Genomic DNA, 20,555 nt, shown 5'->3' with positions numbered 1-20,555 from the left:
GTTGCCTTTTCACGTATATGAATACTCGATGACAGTCAGTCCTTGAATGAAATGACTGTGTATTTACTTCATGAAATCATGAACTACGTTGGATAAATAATGCCTTAAATTATGATTGAATTTAATTATTTTTGTGTTGTATTATTTTTCACAATTTGGAGTACTTTGCCCCGCCCCTCCCATATACAAAGCTACTGGCCCATTCCCAAACTAGTAGAAACAACCATGTTCTAACAATAATTGGTAAGTTGGATGTGTCTTCTATTAAGGTTAGTTCATAAATCTCCGAAATCATACAAAATTGTAAAGTTTTCTTCCATATTGAATATGTTTCCGTTTTGATTATAGGACAGTCACTATGGGACCTGTAACACTACGCCATGTCGTTCTTCTGGTTGGTTTAGTCGCAATTCACGTGTTTCCTGCTCGAGCCGCCGACAAGCCACCGAACATCATCATCATGCTAGCAGATGACCTTGGTTACGGAGATCTGAGTGGTTTTGGTAACACCACTCTTCCAACCCCCCACATCGATCAGCTGATGAAGGAGGGGGTAAAGTTGACGCACCATCTAGCGGCAGCTAGTGTCTGTACACCAAGCAGAGCTGCTTTGTTGACAGGTCGATACCCGGTCCGTTTTGGTAAGTTATTCAAAATTAGAACTCTTACATTACCGATTTTTTTCAAACGTTAACATGAGGTATCATTCTCAATTCTTGTTTCATGACAGCTTTCATACTAGATGATTCAATTGAAACAAACTTCAATGAAAGCCTGTAGAAAGGACACATTAAAACTATTTTTGTGGTCTTGTCAAGATTTCGATCATGCAAGGCTCCAGATAAAGTACAGGGAAACTGGAATTACGATAAAAAGACTCGCACTGATATTCAATCAAGGTTTGTAAAACCATCGTACCTTAAAATCAACAATGAAAATTCCAGCTCAAATTGCTTGAAACTTAGAAAAAAAAAGATATAATTTCGCGGAGATTTCTGAAAATTTAACAGGAGAATAAAAGCATGTGATTTGGATAGCTGTACAGTAGTTTAATGCGTTCGACTATTTATTGTATCTGTTTTTGATTTTGAATATCAACAGGCTATTTTCTTTTGTGTGTCTTTTGTACAATCTTATTAAAATTACGACAAATAGTTGAACACTGAAGGTTGTATTCTTTTAACAACAGGATAATTTACCTACATCAACAGTTATATTTCAAATTTACTCCTATACGAAAGAGTTAGCTCCCTTCGCATACCCATGGTCGCACGACTTACCTATTTTTGCAATCGCTACAAGAGTTGTCGTTCCTTGCTCTATCAGTACATTGAAGATATAATTAATCGGGTGTCAGTTGTAGACCTAGTAACCTTATGCTTATCTTATATTGATATTCCTGATTGTTTGTTTTTCATAATACAACATTGTGTTCATGTGAATCCATTGATTAATCAGGGTTTTACAGGATCAAATAGACCTACTGTCTACACATATGCTATAAAAGATATTTTGCTTTATTATCATGTGGTATGCTATGATATTTATGTAACATGTAGGATGCATAATTTAGCACATATATGGTTATACAAAATGCTTGTGCTGCTATGTCTTTCCATGCAGGAGATTATTTTCAATACTTCAGACCACTGGGACCGTAATTCCCAATCCACGGATCATGCATATGTATTATATGGCGACAAGGATTGTAACCTTCGAATTTCAATATCTCAACAAAACCAAATCTTACACTTTGAATGTATATCAGATACGTATATTAAACGTCCCTGTTTATATCGGCGATTAACATTTTTGACGAGGTGAAAATTTGAACGTAGCACTCAAACATGAAATTGTAATGAACTTATTCAAAGCACTGTAGTTTAAATACATTTAAATATATTTTTAAAGAAAGTTTGAAATTTATTTGATATTTCATTCTTTAGATATAAAATATTTATTATAATCATGGACTGGTGTTTAAGGTCCTGGCCGAGACTGGTATGGCTTGCACCAGTGGTAGTGACGTTAAAGCAAAAATGGCGGGTGTTGTAGAAGAAATTGCACGCCTTGGTGTTATTTTGGAATTTCTTCGACGTACTAGACATGACACCATTAAAGTGACATTATGTGTGGACTCGGTCATGGGTAGTGCATACCGCCACAAGCGCAGATTTTATGATTTAGGTACCCATTAGAGACGAGAGCGTGTTTCAACAGGACCGGGAAATGTCTACCTGGCCATTTCTATACATATTTCCGAATTCGTCAAATTTTAACTCGGTCAATACAACATTTCTCTTAAAGATAATATACATGTTTGCGGCCCCTAGAATATCAACCAACATAACTGATATATATATATATATATGTTCAGTTTTCCCTTGTAATTGATATACATATATGGTTCGTGGGCCTGGAATTCGTGCCAAGTCCCTGTGCTTCGGACCAATTAACGTACATGCCGTCTGTTAATCATGACTCTAGTGGCTTATTTTGCATGTCTCATCAACTCCACAAGTCACTCACCTATAGAAACACGTCTCACGACGGTATGGATAAATATCTACTGAAGTATTGACTTCACGTCTAAGTAATGGGTCCGTAATTGTTTTCAGCTGACAGGTAACGGGCTACCCATGTTCACTAGTAACATCAATTTAGACTTGATGTATAATAGACCAAATCAATAAGCGCCGTAGAACCTTCAATGTCGTAAAAGTGAGACCGCACATTTCTGTTTTACTTGAGTTTTTTTCGTTTATGCGCTTGTCAACTTTTAGAATGTAATATTTCACGCATAAGTGGGGACGGACGGGTACCAGTTTGTATGAATACAGGTTTCGAAAGATCAGTAGGTCTGTCTTTATTTCATGGGCGATCAAATGTTGTCCAACACTTCAAACATCTTAATTAGGTCGGGACAATGTCGACATGATCATTCTTAAGAAGAAATGTGACCAGACTGGACTAAATCTAAATATACAGACGGTCAGAGCGACCATGCCAAAGTTCAGATAGAGCATACTATAGGTCAGAGAGACCTTGCCAAAGGTCAGATAGAGCGCACTAAAGGTAAGAGAGACCTTGCCAAAGGTCAGAGAGAGCACACTATAGGTCAGAGAGACCTTACCACAGGTAAGAGAGAGCACACTATAGGTCAGAGAGACCTTACCACAGGTAAGATAGAACATACTATAGGTCAGAGAGACCTTGCCAAATGCCATAAAGGCCATACCAAATAAAACTCCGGAAGACCAAACCAAAGGTCAAAATGACCTTACTAAATGCCATATTGACTATACCAAAGAACAGACAGAACATATCAAAAGTTAGACACAAACAAGTGTCAGCCATAAACCAAAAGTCAGATTGACCTGCCGAAATTTTATTTAAACTATATTTAAGGTCAGACATACCATGTAAAAGGTCGTATAGACCATACGAAAACTCGGACCATACGTAGGTTCAGACAACCTTACCAGTTTCATAAAGACCAAACCCAATGTCAGACACAGATCATAGGAACGGTCTGACAGGCTTTTAATGAATCTCATGTAAACCGTATATTGTAGGTTGAAGCCACATAATGAGTTGGACTTTATCATACATCTTCTTAGTCCTTCAGGCTAGGACTCGGAAATGATGCTCAGTTCCTTAATTCTGAAATGTATGGAGGTGACCGGGGGAAATTTTAATTGATCGAAAGAAACTCCGAAATATTGACGGATTCACCCTGTAATCAATAAATTCCGCTATCTTCTTTAACAGGTTTCTCGTAATTTCAAAGGAACGTCAACATTTCTATCAATTAAAACTTGGCATGCAGAGAACGGCACCACCTGCAATCTCAAGAACGTACAATAGACACCCATGCAATACAAATTTAAAATTAGATACTGTGCCGCCTAATGATGAATTAGATTCCATCATACACTGACATACCGTTATTACCTAAGGTCACAAATAGCCTGGTAACTAATGGTATCTAGACTTAACAAAGCCGGACTAAAATGGAACTAGTGTAGGTAAACCTGACTTACACTAGACCAGATCCAAACAAAAACACCAACATGTCAACATAATCTTAATTTAAACTGAAAATAGATAAAAACAAGAACAAAATATGATAAAAATACGGATGTTTTTAGATGATTTATATATTATCAAATTTGTTTGCGGAATATGCTAATATTTTTACTTCATATTTTTCAATACAAAATATTATGTTACATACTTAAGATTATGGACAGATATACAAAATGTCGGTTCCAAGAAATAAGCTATTTTACACAATCGATTCCATTTTTGTAAACTCTCATTAAGTTCTTAATGATATATCTAGTAATATCAATTATCTATATCATAAGCAGCAGTTTTCCTTAGTATTGCTGCGAAACGTATGAAACGTAAGTGTTATATCTTAATATTTACAGGTATGGTGCCATCTGGTGCGATCAGGGTGAACATATTTGTTGCCAATAGGGCAGGAATGTTGCCAAATGAGACGACAATAGCTGAACAGGCGAAATCCGTGGGTTACAAAACTGCTCTTGTAGGTAAGGGCGATAAAAATATCAACTGAATCCCAGATGCTTCTCGAAATTCCAATTGGCATGTCAGCCTCGTGGATGGCATCATTATGTTTTAACAGATCGTTGTTGTTTTCCGTCAATGTTCTAGATTCAATTACTGCCTTTCATTTCAATAGTGTCACCTCAATACAGAACATGATGATATGGTATATATATTGTACATTTGGTATTGGCTCCCTTCAAGGCAATTAGGAGTTGGGTATTGCCGAGCGACTAAGATGGTTGACCGTCTGTGTCATTATCTTTCTCCATGGATTGCGGGGGAGGGGTCGAGGCCTTCGTCGGGAAGTCGCCAGGTACTGGCCACAGGTCGGTGGATTTTAAGTCCACTATGATGATGGTGGTCTATTCAAATCGCTCTGCGTCCGTGGTCCGTCTGTCCGTCCGTAAACAAATTTTGTTATCGCTATTTCTTTAAAAGTACTAGATGGATAATTCTCAAATGGCATATGTAGATTCCCCTTGGTCCGTAGATGTGCCCATGTTTTGGGACTGATCAGAAAAAAACAAAATGCTCAGCAAGCGACCATCTTGGATGTTTACTTTGAAAGTTTGTTATTACTTTTTCTTGAGAACTATTCTATAGATATTTCTCGAATTTCCTGTATAGGTTCCTTTAGGTCCCTACTTGTTCCTGTTTGAGTTTGGGACTGAGCAGAAAAAAAGAAAATGGCCTAAGGTAGCCAGCTTTCAAATTTTACACGTATGTTCCCTTTGGTCTCTCCTTATGCTCGTTCGATTTTTGGACTGATCAGAAGAAACAAAATGGCTTCCAGGTGGTCAGTTTGGATTTGGCAGGTAAAGATTATCATCGCTATTTCTGCAAAGAAATGTTCGAATATCTTAAGATTAAGAGCAAAAACAGAGAAGAGAAAAGAAGTGAAATTATCCAACATTCAAAACGTATATAAAGATCAGACAATGGTGGGCGCCAAGATCCCACTGGGGTATCTTCTTTAGTTTACTCTTGGTTTCCTGTACCACCCAAACCTGACACTGGTTGTTAAAAGAACGCAAAATAACAGTAAACTAGTAAATCATCAACATGATAACACATTTATGAATACAAACCAACTAATACATATTTTTTTCACTGATATATTTCCAGGTAAATGGCACTTGGGACTCAGCAAAGACACCTATGGCGATCACCTGTTGCATCCAATGAATCAAGGATTCGACCAGTACTATGGACATATACTTACCAACATGAAAGATTTCAGTGGGGATGGAGAGAGAGTTCTCACGTCACAGAGACCGAACATCTACTATGCTATGGTTTCTCTCGTCATTCTCGGAATTTCTCTTTTCGTATGGCTTTACAAACAACGTTACATCAGTAAATTATTCCTGGTGATTGGAATACTTCTTGTGCTTTCTCCTGCCATTTATTTTGTCTTTGTCTTTAATACACTGAGACTTTTGAATGGAATTGTAATGAGAAATCATGAAGTGGTAGAACAGCCAATCAAATTGGAAAGTTTGATGAAAAGATACGTTCAGGAGGGAACCGATTTCTTGGAGGCTCGTGAAAGGGATAAAGAACCATTTTTGTTAATACTTTCCTGGGATCATGTTCATACGGCAATGCGCACAAGTAAAGAGTTCCAAGGTCGTTCAAAACACGGACGTTACGGGGATTCTATATTAGAACTGGATTGGGGTACTGGTGAAATCATGTCTAGAATAAAAAATATGGACATCGGTAAGAACACTCTAGTTTATTTCACATCAGATAATGGCGCGCATTTGGAAGAGTCTGACATCCATGGCAACAGTGACGGTGGATCAAATGGTATCCTTAGAGGTAACTGATAAATATCATTGAAATCAAGATAAATTTGTGCTGCATTTCAAAGCCTCTTGTCTGCTGAATTTTGTTGTAGAATAGATTATGAATTCATTGAAAAATATGTGTGCAAAGAATAGATTTATTTCTTTAAAAAAGTTAACATTTTTTGTAGGTGGTAAGGCGCATGGTGCTGTTGATGGGGGGATAAGGGTACCCTCTTCAGTCTGGTATCCTGGAAAACTACCTAGTAACGTGGTGATCGACGAACCCACCATGCAGATGGACATGTTCACAACCATAACGAATCTTATTGGTGCGGATTTGCCAACGGATCGGCCAATAGATGGGCGAGATATGTATTCACTCCTGACAGGAAAGGAACATATCAGTCCACAGGAGTTTTTCTTCCACTATTGTGGCGATACTGTCCAGGCTGTTCGATACAGGCCACGCACAGGTAAGATGACTGTTCCCAAGAAACTATTCATTGATTAAATATATGTCATAAAAGGCAAATACAAAAAAATAAAAAAAACTTGGATGTGAGATATCTCACTGTATTGTGTGGAAATTTTACCCATTTCTATCGTGTAGGATTGTTGATCATGTTTCGCAATAGCGCTTACGAAAATTAATAGGGCATATTTTAATTTACATATCAAATGTTTTTCCTCCAAAGTCAAACATTGGAATTCAATACTAGAGAGGATCAAAGTCTCTCGTTATTATTGTCGCTTATATCATTTACTCAGAATTAAGGTTTTAAATTTAGGGAACTTCAGTGCGAATGGGATCCATAACGTCTTATTACAAAGTCATAAAAATAACACCATCTGGTTAGTTAGTTAGTTAGTTAGTTAGTTAGTTAGTTAGTTGGTTGGTTGGTTGGTTGGTTGGTTGGTTGGTTGGTTGGTTGGTTGGTTGGTTGGTTAGTTAGTTAGTTAGTTTGTTTGTTTGTTTGTTTGTTTGTTTGTTTGTTTGTTAGTAAGTTACAGATTTTCCGTTTCTATTACTATTTCTTGTACTAGTCATTGTCTCGCCGACAGAAGTCAATGTCAAGGCGATGCACAGGAATAACAAAATAAGATTGCATTTATTTTTGCTCTGCAACTGAATGCAACATCATGCATAGAATGTATCATTTTTGTTTTATTCAGAATTGGATTATAATTTTCTAAGATATTTTGATTGCATGAAGGTATCAGATCCTTATAATCTTTATAGTATTCGAATTACGCGGGTTATTAAAGGTAAAAGTATGCAATCAAATATACTTGGTCATTGTAAATAATACACTTGTCGCATCCATAATTGCAACCTTTTAACTGCAGAATTTTCATATAAACGGACTGATCAAGGTCGGTCCCTCATTGCCTTTGCAGTTTCTGTAAATTAACAAAATTCGCCCATTGACAAGGGAATTTTCAGGGCTTGTTTTGGGACTTAGGAAAAGGGTCACAGGAACTATTTTCCAAGTCACTACAAACAGAATCAGAACCTGAAGGGGAACATTGTATGGACAAGCGTAAATGTTGACATACATGTATATGAAAGTAGAAATTAATACATGATATATTGACTGGCCAACATGACTTGCGAGACATTGCTTCTAATTTGCTTTGTAGGACCATCGATATGGAAACTTGTCTATGAAGTACCAGACTATTTGCCAGGCCAACAGAGATGTCTGTTCGTCTGTAACTGCTGGGATGCAATTAAACTCGAACGGCCGTATCTTTATGATATTACGTCAGATCCTGGAGAAAACAGGCCAATCGACATCAGCAGTGACAAGAAGTACAAAGAAATAGCCGAACTCATGATCAAAGCAACAGAGGATCACAAAAATTCAATTGCACCTGTTGACTGTAGACTTTCCTTCTTTAAGTTGCTTTGGCGGCCCTATATGCAACCCTGTTGTAATTTTCCGTACTGTAGCTGTGTTGACATTAAGTATAAGGATATTGAATAAACGAAGCTATTTATTTTTTTAAGCTCACGAACATCTTATTGCAGACTTTCAGATCGCCCGTGGTAAACATTATTTTTATTGTTGTTTCTTGCGAAACACTAGAGGGATATTTCTTATACATGTATGTAGTCATTAATAAAACAAAATGAACGATAGGTGTCCATATTTGATTTTGACAGTTGAAGATTGTAATCACTATTTCTTGAGATGTGTTTGTGTGATATTGCTCAAACTTAATGTTTATATATTCTTATGATTTCTAGTCGTACCCATTTGATTTTGAAACTGATTAGTAAAACGGAATGGCCGAAAGGTGGGTCATCTTGGAGATTGACAGCTTAAGGTTATTATCGCTATTTCTGATGAAGCGCTTGGAGGATACTTTATAATTTGTATATGTACAATGTTCCCCATAGTCCGTAGTTGTTCCTTTTTGATTTGGGACTGAACATCGAAATGAATTAGCGCACATGCGGCCATCATGGATTTTGACAGTGGAAGGTTGCTATCGCTGTCTTTTATAAAGAAGTACTGTAAGGAAATTTCCCAAACGTCATATGTCTGTTCTCCTCTGTCTATACTTGTACCCATTGAATTTTGAGGGTGATTAGTGAAATAATTTTTTACTGTTTAGACTTGTTATTGCTTGTTATTTTTCCCGTTAGCTTTCCCGTTTGACCTTACGTGTGCATTTTCCATTTTGGAACAGATCAAGAAAACAAAATGACTGACAGATGGCCATCTTAGATTTTACAATGGAAGTCTGTTTTCGCTATTTCGGTGGTTCCCTTTAGTCCCTAGCTGAATCCTTATCACACACGGACTAGATAGATCTTTCCTAAATTTCATATGTAAGTTCCCCTTGATCCCTTGGTGTTTATTTTTTGGACTGATTATAAAAAAAAGAATGCCGATTGGCGGCCGTTGGGGATTTTCACAATGAACGTTTGTTATTGCTACGTCTTGAAAAAAACTAGGATATATAATTCATACATAGGTTATCTTATCCTTACAAAAAAAACAAACCAAAACAAAAAACAAAAAACGACAGGCGCCCGCCTTGAATTTTACATTTTAAGATTATAATCGCATTTTCTTAAGAGGTATTTTCAAATGCCAAATAACTAAAGGCAAAAACAGGAGAAATAAGAGAGATGAAAGAAAATGGGAATGATCTAACATTTAAAGAACAGAAAAAGATGAAGCAATGGCGGCGCCAGGATCCCTCTTGTAGCTTGTAGTTTATCGTTTAATATGTTATCATATCTTCTATGTTTTTACATTTTGATTCCCGTAGAATCATTCGAAACACTTGTGTGTTGTATTTGACATTTAAGTTTACTGTTAAGCAAACATTCTCGTTGTAAATGAAATAATACTTCATTGAGTTTTTTTCATTCGTGTGTGTGTTTTGCCACTTTTCACTACATATTTATGAATTGTGTTATTAAATTTGTTGAGATTTATACGGTAATGAAAGAATATAAATCACAAGCAAAACTTAAAACTTTTATAAAACAGGCAGTAAAACGTCATATCAAACATTTAAGATGTATCATAAAGTTTTCATACTATTTGACATTTTTTTATTAAAAAACAGACACACTTAATGTATCAAAAGAGTTGGTGGTTTTTAACAAACACTTTGTAAATATAATCAAATTACAATTGTTTGAGCAAAGGAACAAAAACGTGGTAGATTTCCACAATTTTAACATGGAGGTTATAGTTTAATGTTTTTATAAATACTCATAACTATTTCATTTATGCGTCGCAAGGATACGTTTAAGTAAATGTCCTCAAATTCTTTAAACACTTGTTGAATTTTATTTGAACTGTTTGATTTTATGTAATTAGTGTCGCTGCATGTACAAATGGAGAAACAATTTCCAAGAACGTCCTATGTTAGGTTGCGACCTATTAATTATTGGTCATTTTACGGCATGTCAAGCCTTCATTATTGTTACAGATACTAATAATAAAACATATGGCCTCTCATGCAGGAAGGACAAAAAATGTTGTATATGACTGTTACACTTCATATCAAATAACGCAATTTTTCCTTGTCACATTTTCACTTCCCCTATATTACTAAAAGAAACAAAAGAGCAGTGTTCACGTTGAATAGCAGGTCTATTTACCTATATACCCCTGTCTGAAATATTAGAGTTGGGGACCAGGGACGAAAAAAAAAACACCATTTAAAGGAGTCCGACGTATTTTATTGGGAAAAATGTTGGTTCCTGTGTCAATCATTGATAAAATAATATAATATTTTCATATTTATTTATCAAATGAAAGTATTACTTTCACATATTTCGACAGTAAGGTGTTTCAGTTTTAATTTTTTGTGAGACAATCTTGGAAATTTTGGGACTTCGATCAGATTTCGCTGGTGACAGAAACAAAGGTCAAAAGCCTGAAAGTTGGGCCTTGTAACATGTATATAATTAATATCCACAGCGCATGCGTAGAAAGGGGAAATCCCGTATAACAGTGAATGCTGTTTTAAGTAGTAAATTTGACAACTTTTGAAGTTTCCGAATGAGAACAAGGTATACAACAACGGAACCAACATGCAAAATAACGAGCATCAAAAACGTTCAGCTTCTTATCGCACGAAAAACTAGAATATTTCTCAATAAGATCAGTATGATGACAGTAAACCTGCATCACTCGAAATCCAGAAATTACACGAACATCGTGATTTCGGGTACAGGCCAATGGTTATCGAATGATATATCGAGACGCTGTGATATTGGTTTCGAGAAATGGAAAATGTACAATAGAAAAGCTGTGCATGTTGGTTTCGTTGTTGTAAAACATCGGGATAAGCAGCTCATATCGAAGAGTCTGTCGTGTCCTCGATTTCCAACCAAATCTGGTGGGTGCGTAATATGGACGTAGTCAATAAATTACTTGTTATTGAAAGACAAGACGTCCTCAATGTATCTGAAATTGAACTTACAGGACTTCGCAAAGTCTTTGTGTTTTGAAAAGCTCTTCGACAGATTCAGCATCGTATGTAAACAAAAACAGGTAAGTCAACAGAAGGGCACAGTTAGTTCCTATAGGTATGCCAATAATCTATTGGGAGATCTTGCCACCAAACTCGACGGAGATATTGTCCTCGTTTAACCACGTTCTTGAAGTGCCCAGGTCCATAATTTCCATATCACTAATGACCTACCTATCGGAGAAGACTTCTTTTTTGTTTTCATATGAAGCTGAATTTATCAAGGAGATCAACAATACAGGTCCCGGCGACCAAGTCCTTCAATTTCACTTTTAGACGTATTGATGAAACGATGATGTAATATGACACTAAAATTCGATATATAATGAAATTGATGACGTAATAAAAATGGTTACAGGATCTTGATAAAACGTGATCAACATAGTTCACTAGTAGGATCTGTTTAACATTTTAATATATATGCAAACACGTATAATCAAAGTTTTTGAGGCATGTAAGGGAAAGGATGGAACAGATGTGATATATATATATAATATTTACACCTATATATACTTATCCATTGTACATGGGCTCAGTAAATAGCCCTTTTCCTTACATATCGCATACATTATTCTCCTTTTACCTTTTCAGGAGTCTCCGTGTAATTTTTTCTGTTGTTCATATTTTGCCGAAGTTTTAGGGAATTAGAGTTTGGATTAAGATTGTTTTGATATGTCAGAATTTCCTTGTTGTTACTTTATCCGTAGTGTATTATGTAATTCTATGACGTTTCAAATTGATATTGTTCATTGAAATATTTATTTTCAATTTTTTATTATTAATGATGCATTCAATGATTCCATTTAGAAAAAAATGTATTGCAATATTTGCGGCAGTTGTATGTAAATGAATTTTCTTTACCGCGAATGCGGATCTTACATTGTTATACGAACGTTTTTTGTTGACGCTCCGTCGACTACTACAAACATTTTAATGGATACCGATCATGTTGAAGTGGTAAAGCCTTTGTACGCGAAGTGACAGTATTGATGTCAAATTTATGTCACAAAAAACATCACGTGCTATTAGTGGAGTATCCTTGTACACATTTTCCCCCCTGACAGTTTTATAGCTATTTATAATAAATGACTCCATACACAGTCGTTGTTACTGCCTTTTGAAAGTCTGAATATCCTTTTTGTTCGGTTGATTTTTTAACTGGTCACGTGATTTCGATGAAAGGATATAGTTTCAACCACAAAAACTACTGTGGTAAATACAGAAAAAAACTACGCCGTTTTATTATAAAATGGCCTATTCACACCAGATTAATGATCCTTGTCACCTTTCCCTAATATAACTTTATTCTTTTGACGGCCCCAACAGCGAGTTCCTGGGTTGTTAATGTGATGTCGATCACGCGTACAACCTTCGCAATCGATAAAAGACCGCGTCAGAACGATTATTTTGTGTTGTGGAAACCATGTTTATTTACTTGTCACGTCTATACTACGAAAGTACCTCGCCATGTTATCGCTTATTTTAAAACACTCTTACTATTATTAATAATTGATTACTGTCGTATTGGTAAACGTCTCATCGGCTACGGTCCGATTGACTGGGTTCAACTTCAAATACAACCTTGTCATTTTTACCTTGAAAAACACGGCACAACAGACAGTACATTGGGTGATCGGCAAATCAATTATTGACGTAAACCAGACTATATCAGGTATACTATCGACCAGGTGAAGATGAGTGTACACTACAATGGTACGTAAGATCATGGCGGAACAAAAATACCATCATCAGCATCATCATCATCGTCGTCGTCGTCATCATTATCATCGTCGTCGTCGTCGAGTAAATAAATTAAACTTTATATATTGGAACTTTGTTATTACTGATCTTACCAAAAAAAGAATGTTTTGTTTATATTTTGTAAATGGTAGTTAAAATACAGTAGAATCCTTTATAGTGATATATAACGGCGGGGCTTAAGTGTTTAAGCAGTCATCGTCATTAGATTCAGGACGTTGCTCCTTTTCTTTGTCCTTAGCTATGTCCACTGGCACTAGCAGAACAGACTGTGTAAGGTCCATCCTCCCCGAATTTATAATTTTATAAACATTTCGTAATTGCTGAGACTATCATATTTCACAAAATGACTATAATTCGTCATGATATAATATCGTGAACACATCCAAATAATAGTTATAATGCATTTAGGAGACTGGGCATGTTTCACGCCAAATCTGAACATAAAGGATATGATCGGGCGAAATGTCAGGAAGGTCATAACAGCAGTCACCTGACCATACAAATGTTGCAGATAGACCTAAAAATAGGTAAGTGAAATCAAACAGTAGATTAGACTAACAGTGCAAAGAGAATACAAAAAGTCAGACAGATCACACAAAATAGCAAGTAAAACGAGTTAGATATACCCTAGTAAAAAAAAAGTCGATGCTGTTATTGCAAACAGGAAGGTTAAACTCAAAAAAGTATAATATAACAATACAACACATACATATTTAACATGATATTTTTTAAGGTATTGCAGGAGATATTATTTTCCAATTCATTCTTGAGACATCTTGCTTTCTCATTATTATACATTTATCCGTTATCTGGTCGATCATGGTTACTAATCTCATATTTCACCTGTATCCTCGGATCTATTTAAATATACATATTTTCTAACTAATAAACTTGTCTTCTACTACGCTCTATTTGTTATTCAGTCTCTCATCACTAAAACTAATCTCTAAAGATCTCATAATCTATATTTTATTTCTTGCGATGTCGCGCGGTGTTGTCATGGGAAATGGCGAGGTCTTGGAACAATCAATCAATCAATGAGAAAGAGATACTTATATTTATAAAATGTAGATATATTGTAAAAAAAGAGTCGTTTAAGTCATTTCTTCCTTGTGTAAAATATTTTATGTAAATGTTATGCACGGAAAAGTGCATGGTGCTGTGGATAGAGATTAGAGATCCCACTTCCGTCTGGTATATAGCCGGACACTTTATACCGCTAGACAAAAAGGGAAATTCCCACTTTTAGTCTCGGCTTCTGCATACATATATCTCCTATTTAATAGATAAATAAAACTTAACTTAAAGAACTCAATAAGTACATGCATTTTATCTAAGAGTAATCCGATGACCTAAAATCCATATTTTTAGGAATTATGGTAAAAAGTCTTAGGTACAACAAATCCGGGTTAAAATGTCCTAAAACCCGATGAAAAAAAAAACAAAAACATTTTCTTCCTGTATTCGTTTATCCTTTTCATACTTATATTTATCATTAGTACACTATAAAAAAGAAACTGGTCAAGTTATCATTAGAAAAATAAAACCATGTTCAAGACTGCACTCATTTTAAAAGGTGAAGTTTGGTGTGTATTAAGGTTGCATTTAGAACACAATATCGCATATAAAGTTTGATCTGGAGCACGGAATACGGATTTCGCCCTTTCCATTTTATTCACGGGTCATTGAAAAGAATTTTTTAAAGGTATGTTTTTGTTACTGCCATGAAATTCCAAAAAATAAAATAAATTAAAACCGAACGTAATTGTTAATAATAAAAATGTATAAAAATATATGATGAATTACAGAATTTTACTTCAAGCCTATTATATAAAAAATCTACGAAAAATGCAGTGAATGCCGGTTACTTTTCTTAATTATTAATATCGTAAACACAACCTAATGCACGAGATGTTTATTTCAAATTGAAATGAATTGATTTCTAATTATTTTGTATTTATGTATTGAATAAAAGAAAATCATATCAATGGCTGTTGCAATCATTTTTTCCCAGTAGAACCATATGTTACTCTAAATAGTAAGAGTTATCAACCTTGTTGTGTAACTCTTCAAACCACAATGTAAAAGTTGATGGCGAGAATTCTTGAATGGAGGATCCAGCGTAGGACGACAAATTTTATTGTAAGTATGGAGAAATCAAACGTTTATTTATGAGTTACCATAACAACATACTTTACAACCAAACAAAACGAAAGTTACTAAAGTTGTTTTTTCACTGTTTCTATTTCATCACAAACCGGCATGGCCACAGAGCAGCAAATCATGTGTGGGGCAGATGTTAAAACAAGGACATAGAATCTAGTGGTTCAAATGAATAACTGAACAAATGTTGGATTCCAACAGACGCTGAAATGGTCCCCCACAAGGCAAGAAGCAGAGAAAATACGTAGAAAGTAAGAAATCATCAAACTAACAATTTCAGTTTAATCTTAAAGGGAAAGAAAAATATCAAATTACCACAAGCGACATCACTTCGCATCCGACATGATCTGCTATTCTCATTAATAAATGTGAGCAATTACCCATATCTTTTTTTTCATGTTTGAGCATGCAAATATGGACGGGAGCTACGCCACTGAGCGTACAAAAGACATTATAAGTGAATAGTACCTTTAAATACCTAGCTATTTGGGGTCTTAAATGTTACAAACAAAGCAGTATGTTCCGGAATGATAGACGCGGTGTGCCGGCCATGATGAAACCTGGATGTTTCTCGGCAATAAGTACATTTGAAAAATCTCTGTAATAGTTTCTTTCTCTTCCTATCAGTGACTTGTTTGAATGATTAACTAAGGAATTAGCTGTTTACCTATCGTTATATAGTAAATATTTGCGTGGCTAACTCACAGCAATTCTACACGTTTTGGTCCCTGTCATTAGGATATAAATACTACAGGAAAAAAATCACTGTTCCATTACCAAGTATTTTATTTTCTTGAATCAAACAATTTATGTATATATAAATTTATATTTAATGACGTTATTCAGCGGTGCGTGTCGTTTTCTCATTCCTCTAGGCGGGTGTTTCAGCTCTACACGGATCAATATCTAGGTTCTTCCTAGTAACCCATAATTTAGTTGTACTCAGTGAAGAAGTTGTACTTCCACGTGTTTTAAAATCTAGCGTAAATACATCCTCGGAGAGCGATAGGGAACGTAATCCCTGAAGTATCGAGGATGGCGTTAATCAAGTTAGAAATACGGTAAATGTGGGTCTGTTTTACATTTTTTATGACTCTTAAATGATATAGGAACTGAAACTGTTATCATCACTGCAGTGGAAAGGATTAAATCCAATAGGTGGCGCAGTGGTAACGCACTCGTCTTAAACTTGGCGTCCGAAGTTCGGAGTGGAAGTGTACACGAAGTGGACAGGTAACATCTTGTTCCTCAAGTGTCTGAATTGTCGTCTAAATTGTCTTCCCTAATATCACTTTCTTAAAGATGACTATGATTACCAGCTCTAAACTCATGAAGTTTTAAAAATATTGTTAGAAAATATTGGTCAGGTTGATAACCAAATTCTCTATTCCATTTGTTACATTAGCGCTTGAAATTAAATGATATGGAAGAAATACGTGTGGATTTCTGTAAACGTATATTAGGTCTGCATTATAAGTCAAATTATGTTATTTCACATCGTGGCAAAAGGCTAGGTTACAATGATAATTGGTTAATGAGTGTAAAACAGGAAAGATATAGAAAAAGTCTATAGACATGTGTGGGAGAATCCATGTGGAAATAACCAATTATTCTGTGTCATTACGGGGCGTATTTGTGATATATACAAATAAGAATGTCTCAAAAAGATTGCGTCTTCCTCAAAGGGAGAACTGTATAAGTATATCTGTAATTATGGACTTCAATTTTCTTTGTCTAAAGTTATCAACACTAATTATGGAAAATGATCGCAGTCATTTATAAGATAGTCTATACTCTCCACCCTGATAACTGATAAGTAAAAAGGAAAAAAAAACCCTTAATATGATAAATAAAACTTGGTATGACACCTTAACTGTACTGAATACATCGCTATATTTGTTTGAGTCTCAATTACTTTTACAATCTTTGTTGACATAAACAAACAATATTGTCGAGTTTGTTCTCGTCAAAATTCATCTTACGATGTCTATCTTATTGTGGTTATCAGATTACGTGCAGAAATTCTTGTATCTATGCATACATAAATATAAGTGAATGAACGCTTCACTTGGGTAGTTAGTTCATATAATATTTTCAAGAGTTTTCAAGGTTTAATCTTCAATAAAAGAGAATACTTTGATAAAAATTTGGTTGAAATAATTTTGATAAAGATCGTAAAATTATATATCAACATGGGAAAATATTTTTTAGATTTATCGATAACAAATTTTCTTGGTCACCTTAAAAAAAGTGAGCTAGGTTTTCTCGCCATTCCTGTGTTACGTTGTATTGTAATAACGCCCCTCGTTTTTCAATGGATGATTAAAACTTGCTGTTTACAGGTTGTGTACTGAATAATGACAAAACGTCAAAGAAGTAGAAAAAAGTATCACACTGAAAGTACTTTAAAAGGCAATGAAGCACAGCCGTGAGAAATATGCAAAACTTCTCGCACTACATTTTAAAGTCTCTTGTATGCAGGTTTATATATATTGCTGCATTTGTTACCGTCCTTCCCCTGACTATACCACTCTATACACATGTATATTTCTTACCGTCCATCCCCTGACTATACCACTCTGTACACATGTACATGTGTTACCGTCTATCCCCTGACTATACCACTCAGTACGCATGTACATGTGTTACCGTCTATCCCCTGACTATACCACTCTATACACATGTACATTTGTTACCGTCCATCCCCTGACTATACCACTCTATACATATATGCGTTCTGTTCCAGCCTTTATTTGCTACTGTTGATGTTAAGTTACTCTACAAGAGCTGTCCATCTTTCGTGAATTTGTACATGATAATGACATAGAATGAACGCTTATGGGCCGTAACGTTTCAAGTTATATAAAGAATGAACTCCACCTCGAGTAGGTTAGAGAGGTAATGGTGATGCCCCTATTTAGATAATGTTCACTTTTGAAATATTATTTCGAAGGTGAAAAAAATTACTGCAATGGTGGTTGCAGATTCGATTCAATCATGGCTACTATTGTAATAATGTCAGCTATATTGAAATATTATTTCAATAGTGAACACTGCATGCTACTTACCCTGTTAACAAGAATAATCCATGTAGCTTTACAACCTACGCTTGTAGGTTGTACACATGATAATCGTAATGACAGTTAAATGATAAACATGATAGGGCCCTGTCATCTGTGAGTAAACTTACCTGTAATTTTTATTTCTTTCGTTAGGTCGATATATGTCGGATATAAAACCAACTCGAGGACAGACCCTGGTGGTACCCTGATATGACGGTTACGGAAGTAGATGTGTCATTCTCTGAGATTACCTGCTGAGACCATCTATACAATAGTGTGTGAACTCTGAAACAATTCTGGTTAAGTCTTTTTTATGTGAGTACGAAACTTACTGAAAATATTACATTTTCTGTTTGAATACCTGATGATGTGGCCTTCGCTAAATCAGAGATAAGTATTTCGAGCATCGTCTCAAAAGATCTTTTCCCTGAAACCGTGCTGGAGGGGGTATTTTACAAGGTTTCATGTCTTTCAGAGTTTCTCACCTTTTTCATATCAAGTGGTGCGACACCTGCTGTTAATCAAGTCGATTGTGAACACTGCCTGAATTATCTGTAGGGAAAACATTATCTACTTTGTAGCCTTTCTGACTTAAATTGATATTGCTCAACGGCTTGACCGATTTGATATGTTTTGTAAATTACAATGAATAATTAATAAGATAAATAATAACAACAAACAAATGGACAAACAAACAAATATTTTAGTATCAAACGCTAATTTCCGGGTTCCGGTAATGTTTAAAGTTCTAAAGTGCTATTATAGGTAAGAAAAAATAATCTTTTCTAAAAGAGGTTTAACAAGACCTGGATCCTTGATATTCAATAGGTACACGTACAATGTTCTGGTAATTGCTTATCAAGTTTATTTATATGAATTACCTTGACCCATTACGAAGGTCACACGGATCAATTTTGTTCAATTATTCATTCTTTAAATGGGTTCTTCTCATCCAACAGGCACAGAGTGATAATATTTGGTCAAAGGCATAATGCTATAAGTTACTATCGATAATCACATGATAAATTATGTGTGGATTGTCAATTTCAGGTTTTCGGTTGGGGTCAAAGTTCAATAGATCATTTTTAGGTAAGAAACTTTTGAAATATCCAGAATTCTACGGGGTCTAGAGATTTGATATTTAATATGTAAAATGCTCTGGTCACTGGTTATCAAGTTCATAAATATGGATGACCTTGACCCGCTGTCAGGGTCACCGGATCATTTTTGCTATTATCTTTAAATGGCTTCATGGTAAAACGCAGGAGAAACGGAATGACGAGTATTAATCAGTAGTACACTACAATAAATTGGTATCGATAGCCATAAGACAATGTGTTGTCAACTTTCAGTTTTGGGTAGAAGGTCAAAGTTAAAAAGTGGTAGTTTGGGTAAACAGCTTCAATAAACTTCTAAAGTTCTACAAGGTCTCGAGTCTTTATAGCATATATGAGATGTCCAGGTAATGGTTACCAAGTTCTTTGAATAGACTGGCCTTGAGCTACTTTCAAGTCCACAGAGGTCGAATGTTTTATGTTTTTTTAATAGCTTGCTGTTACCCCGCTATGTTGTACTATCCTTATGTTATACAAAAGACCAGCAACAACCGTTCTCAAGTACAAATGTTGAGTATTAACACAAGTTACAACAATGATAACATGTATGGCCTGAGTATCGAGCTTAACAAGTTACTCCTTCCACGGCCACACCAGGACTGACTCTATTTGCTGTGATCTTACAGTTTATCCTAAAGCAATTATAATCTAATTCTGATAGGGAAAGTGCCTTCTACTGATCTACAATTAAACCGTGACCAGTTAATGTCTCCATGGTGGAGAGCATGTCCAGCCAATGTTTCACGGCATGATTCTGACACTAAGGTGACCGCAATTAAACTATCTGTCTGATAAGCCAGCCAGTCACATTAAGATTTAACACAAATTATGTTCTACACTTGAGTGACAAATTTCACTATTAACATCCCCCTGCCTAAGAAAACTTTTACGGTCTAAAAGTTCAGAGATAGCAAACTGCTCATGATACTCAGGCTGATAATATTTAGTATGTACACAAACACTGGTAAGTTTACTTGAACAACAGTTAATTCTAAATTCTACAATATACTGTTAACTTCCTTGGATAAGGTACTTCTGTAAGACTGTCACTGTTTGTTCTTAAGGTATAAACATCACAA

At 35.4% G+C, this 20,555-nt stretch overlaps 1 protein-coding gene across 1 annotated transcript; it reads left to right on the top strand.

The window, feature by feature from the left end:
* The first annotated feature begins 358 nt into the window (after nt 1-358).
* On the top strand, nt 359-8,410 carry LOC132563123 (steryl-sulfatase-like). The gene is made up of 5 exons (XM_060227882.1): nt 359-641; nt 4,437-4,559; nt 5,704-6,402; nt 6,560-6,844; nt 8,013-8,410. The coding sequence occupies exons 1-5, from the start codon at nt 359-361 to the stop codon at nt 8,357-8,359; spliced, it is 1,737 nt and encodes a 578-aa protein (XP_060083865.1). The 3' UTR covers nt 8,360-8,410.
* The last annotated feature ends 12,145 nt before the right edge of the window (nt 8,411-20,555 follow it).

The sequence above is a fragment of the Ylistrum balloti genome, unplaced genomic scaffold (assembly GCF_031769215.1).
Source record: "Ylistrum balloti isolate Yb309-2 unplaced genomic scaffold, AGI_CSIRO_Ybal_v1 Utg371598, whole genome shotgun sequence".
NCBI lineage: Eukaryota > Metazoa > Mollusca > Bivalvia > Pectinida > Pectinidae > Ylistrum > Ylistrum balloti.
This window is presented reverse-complemented; position numbering and strand designations above follow the sequence as displayed.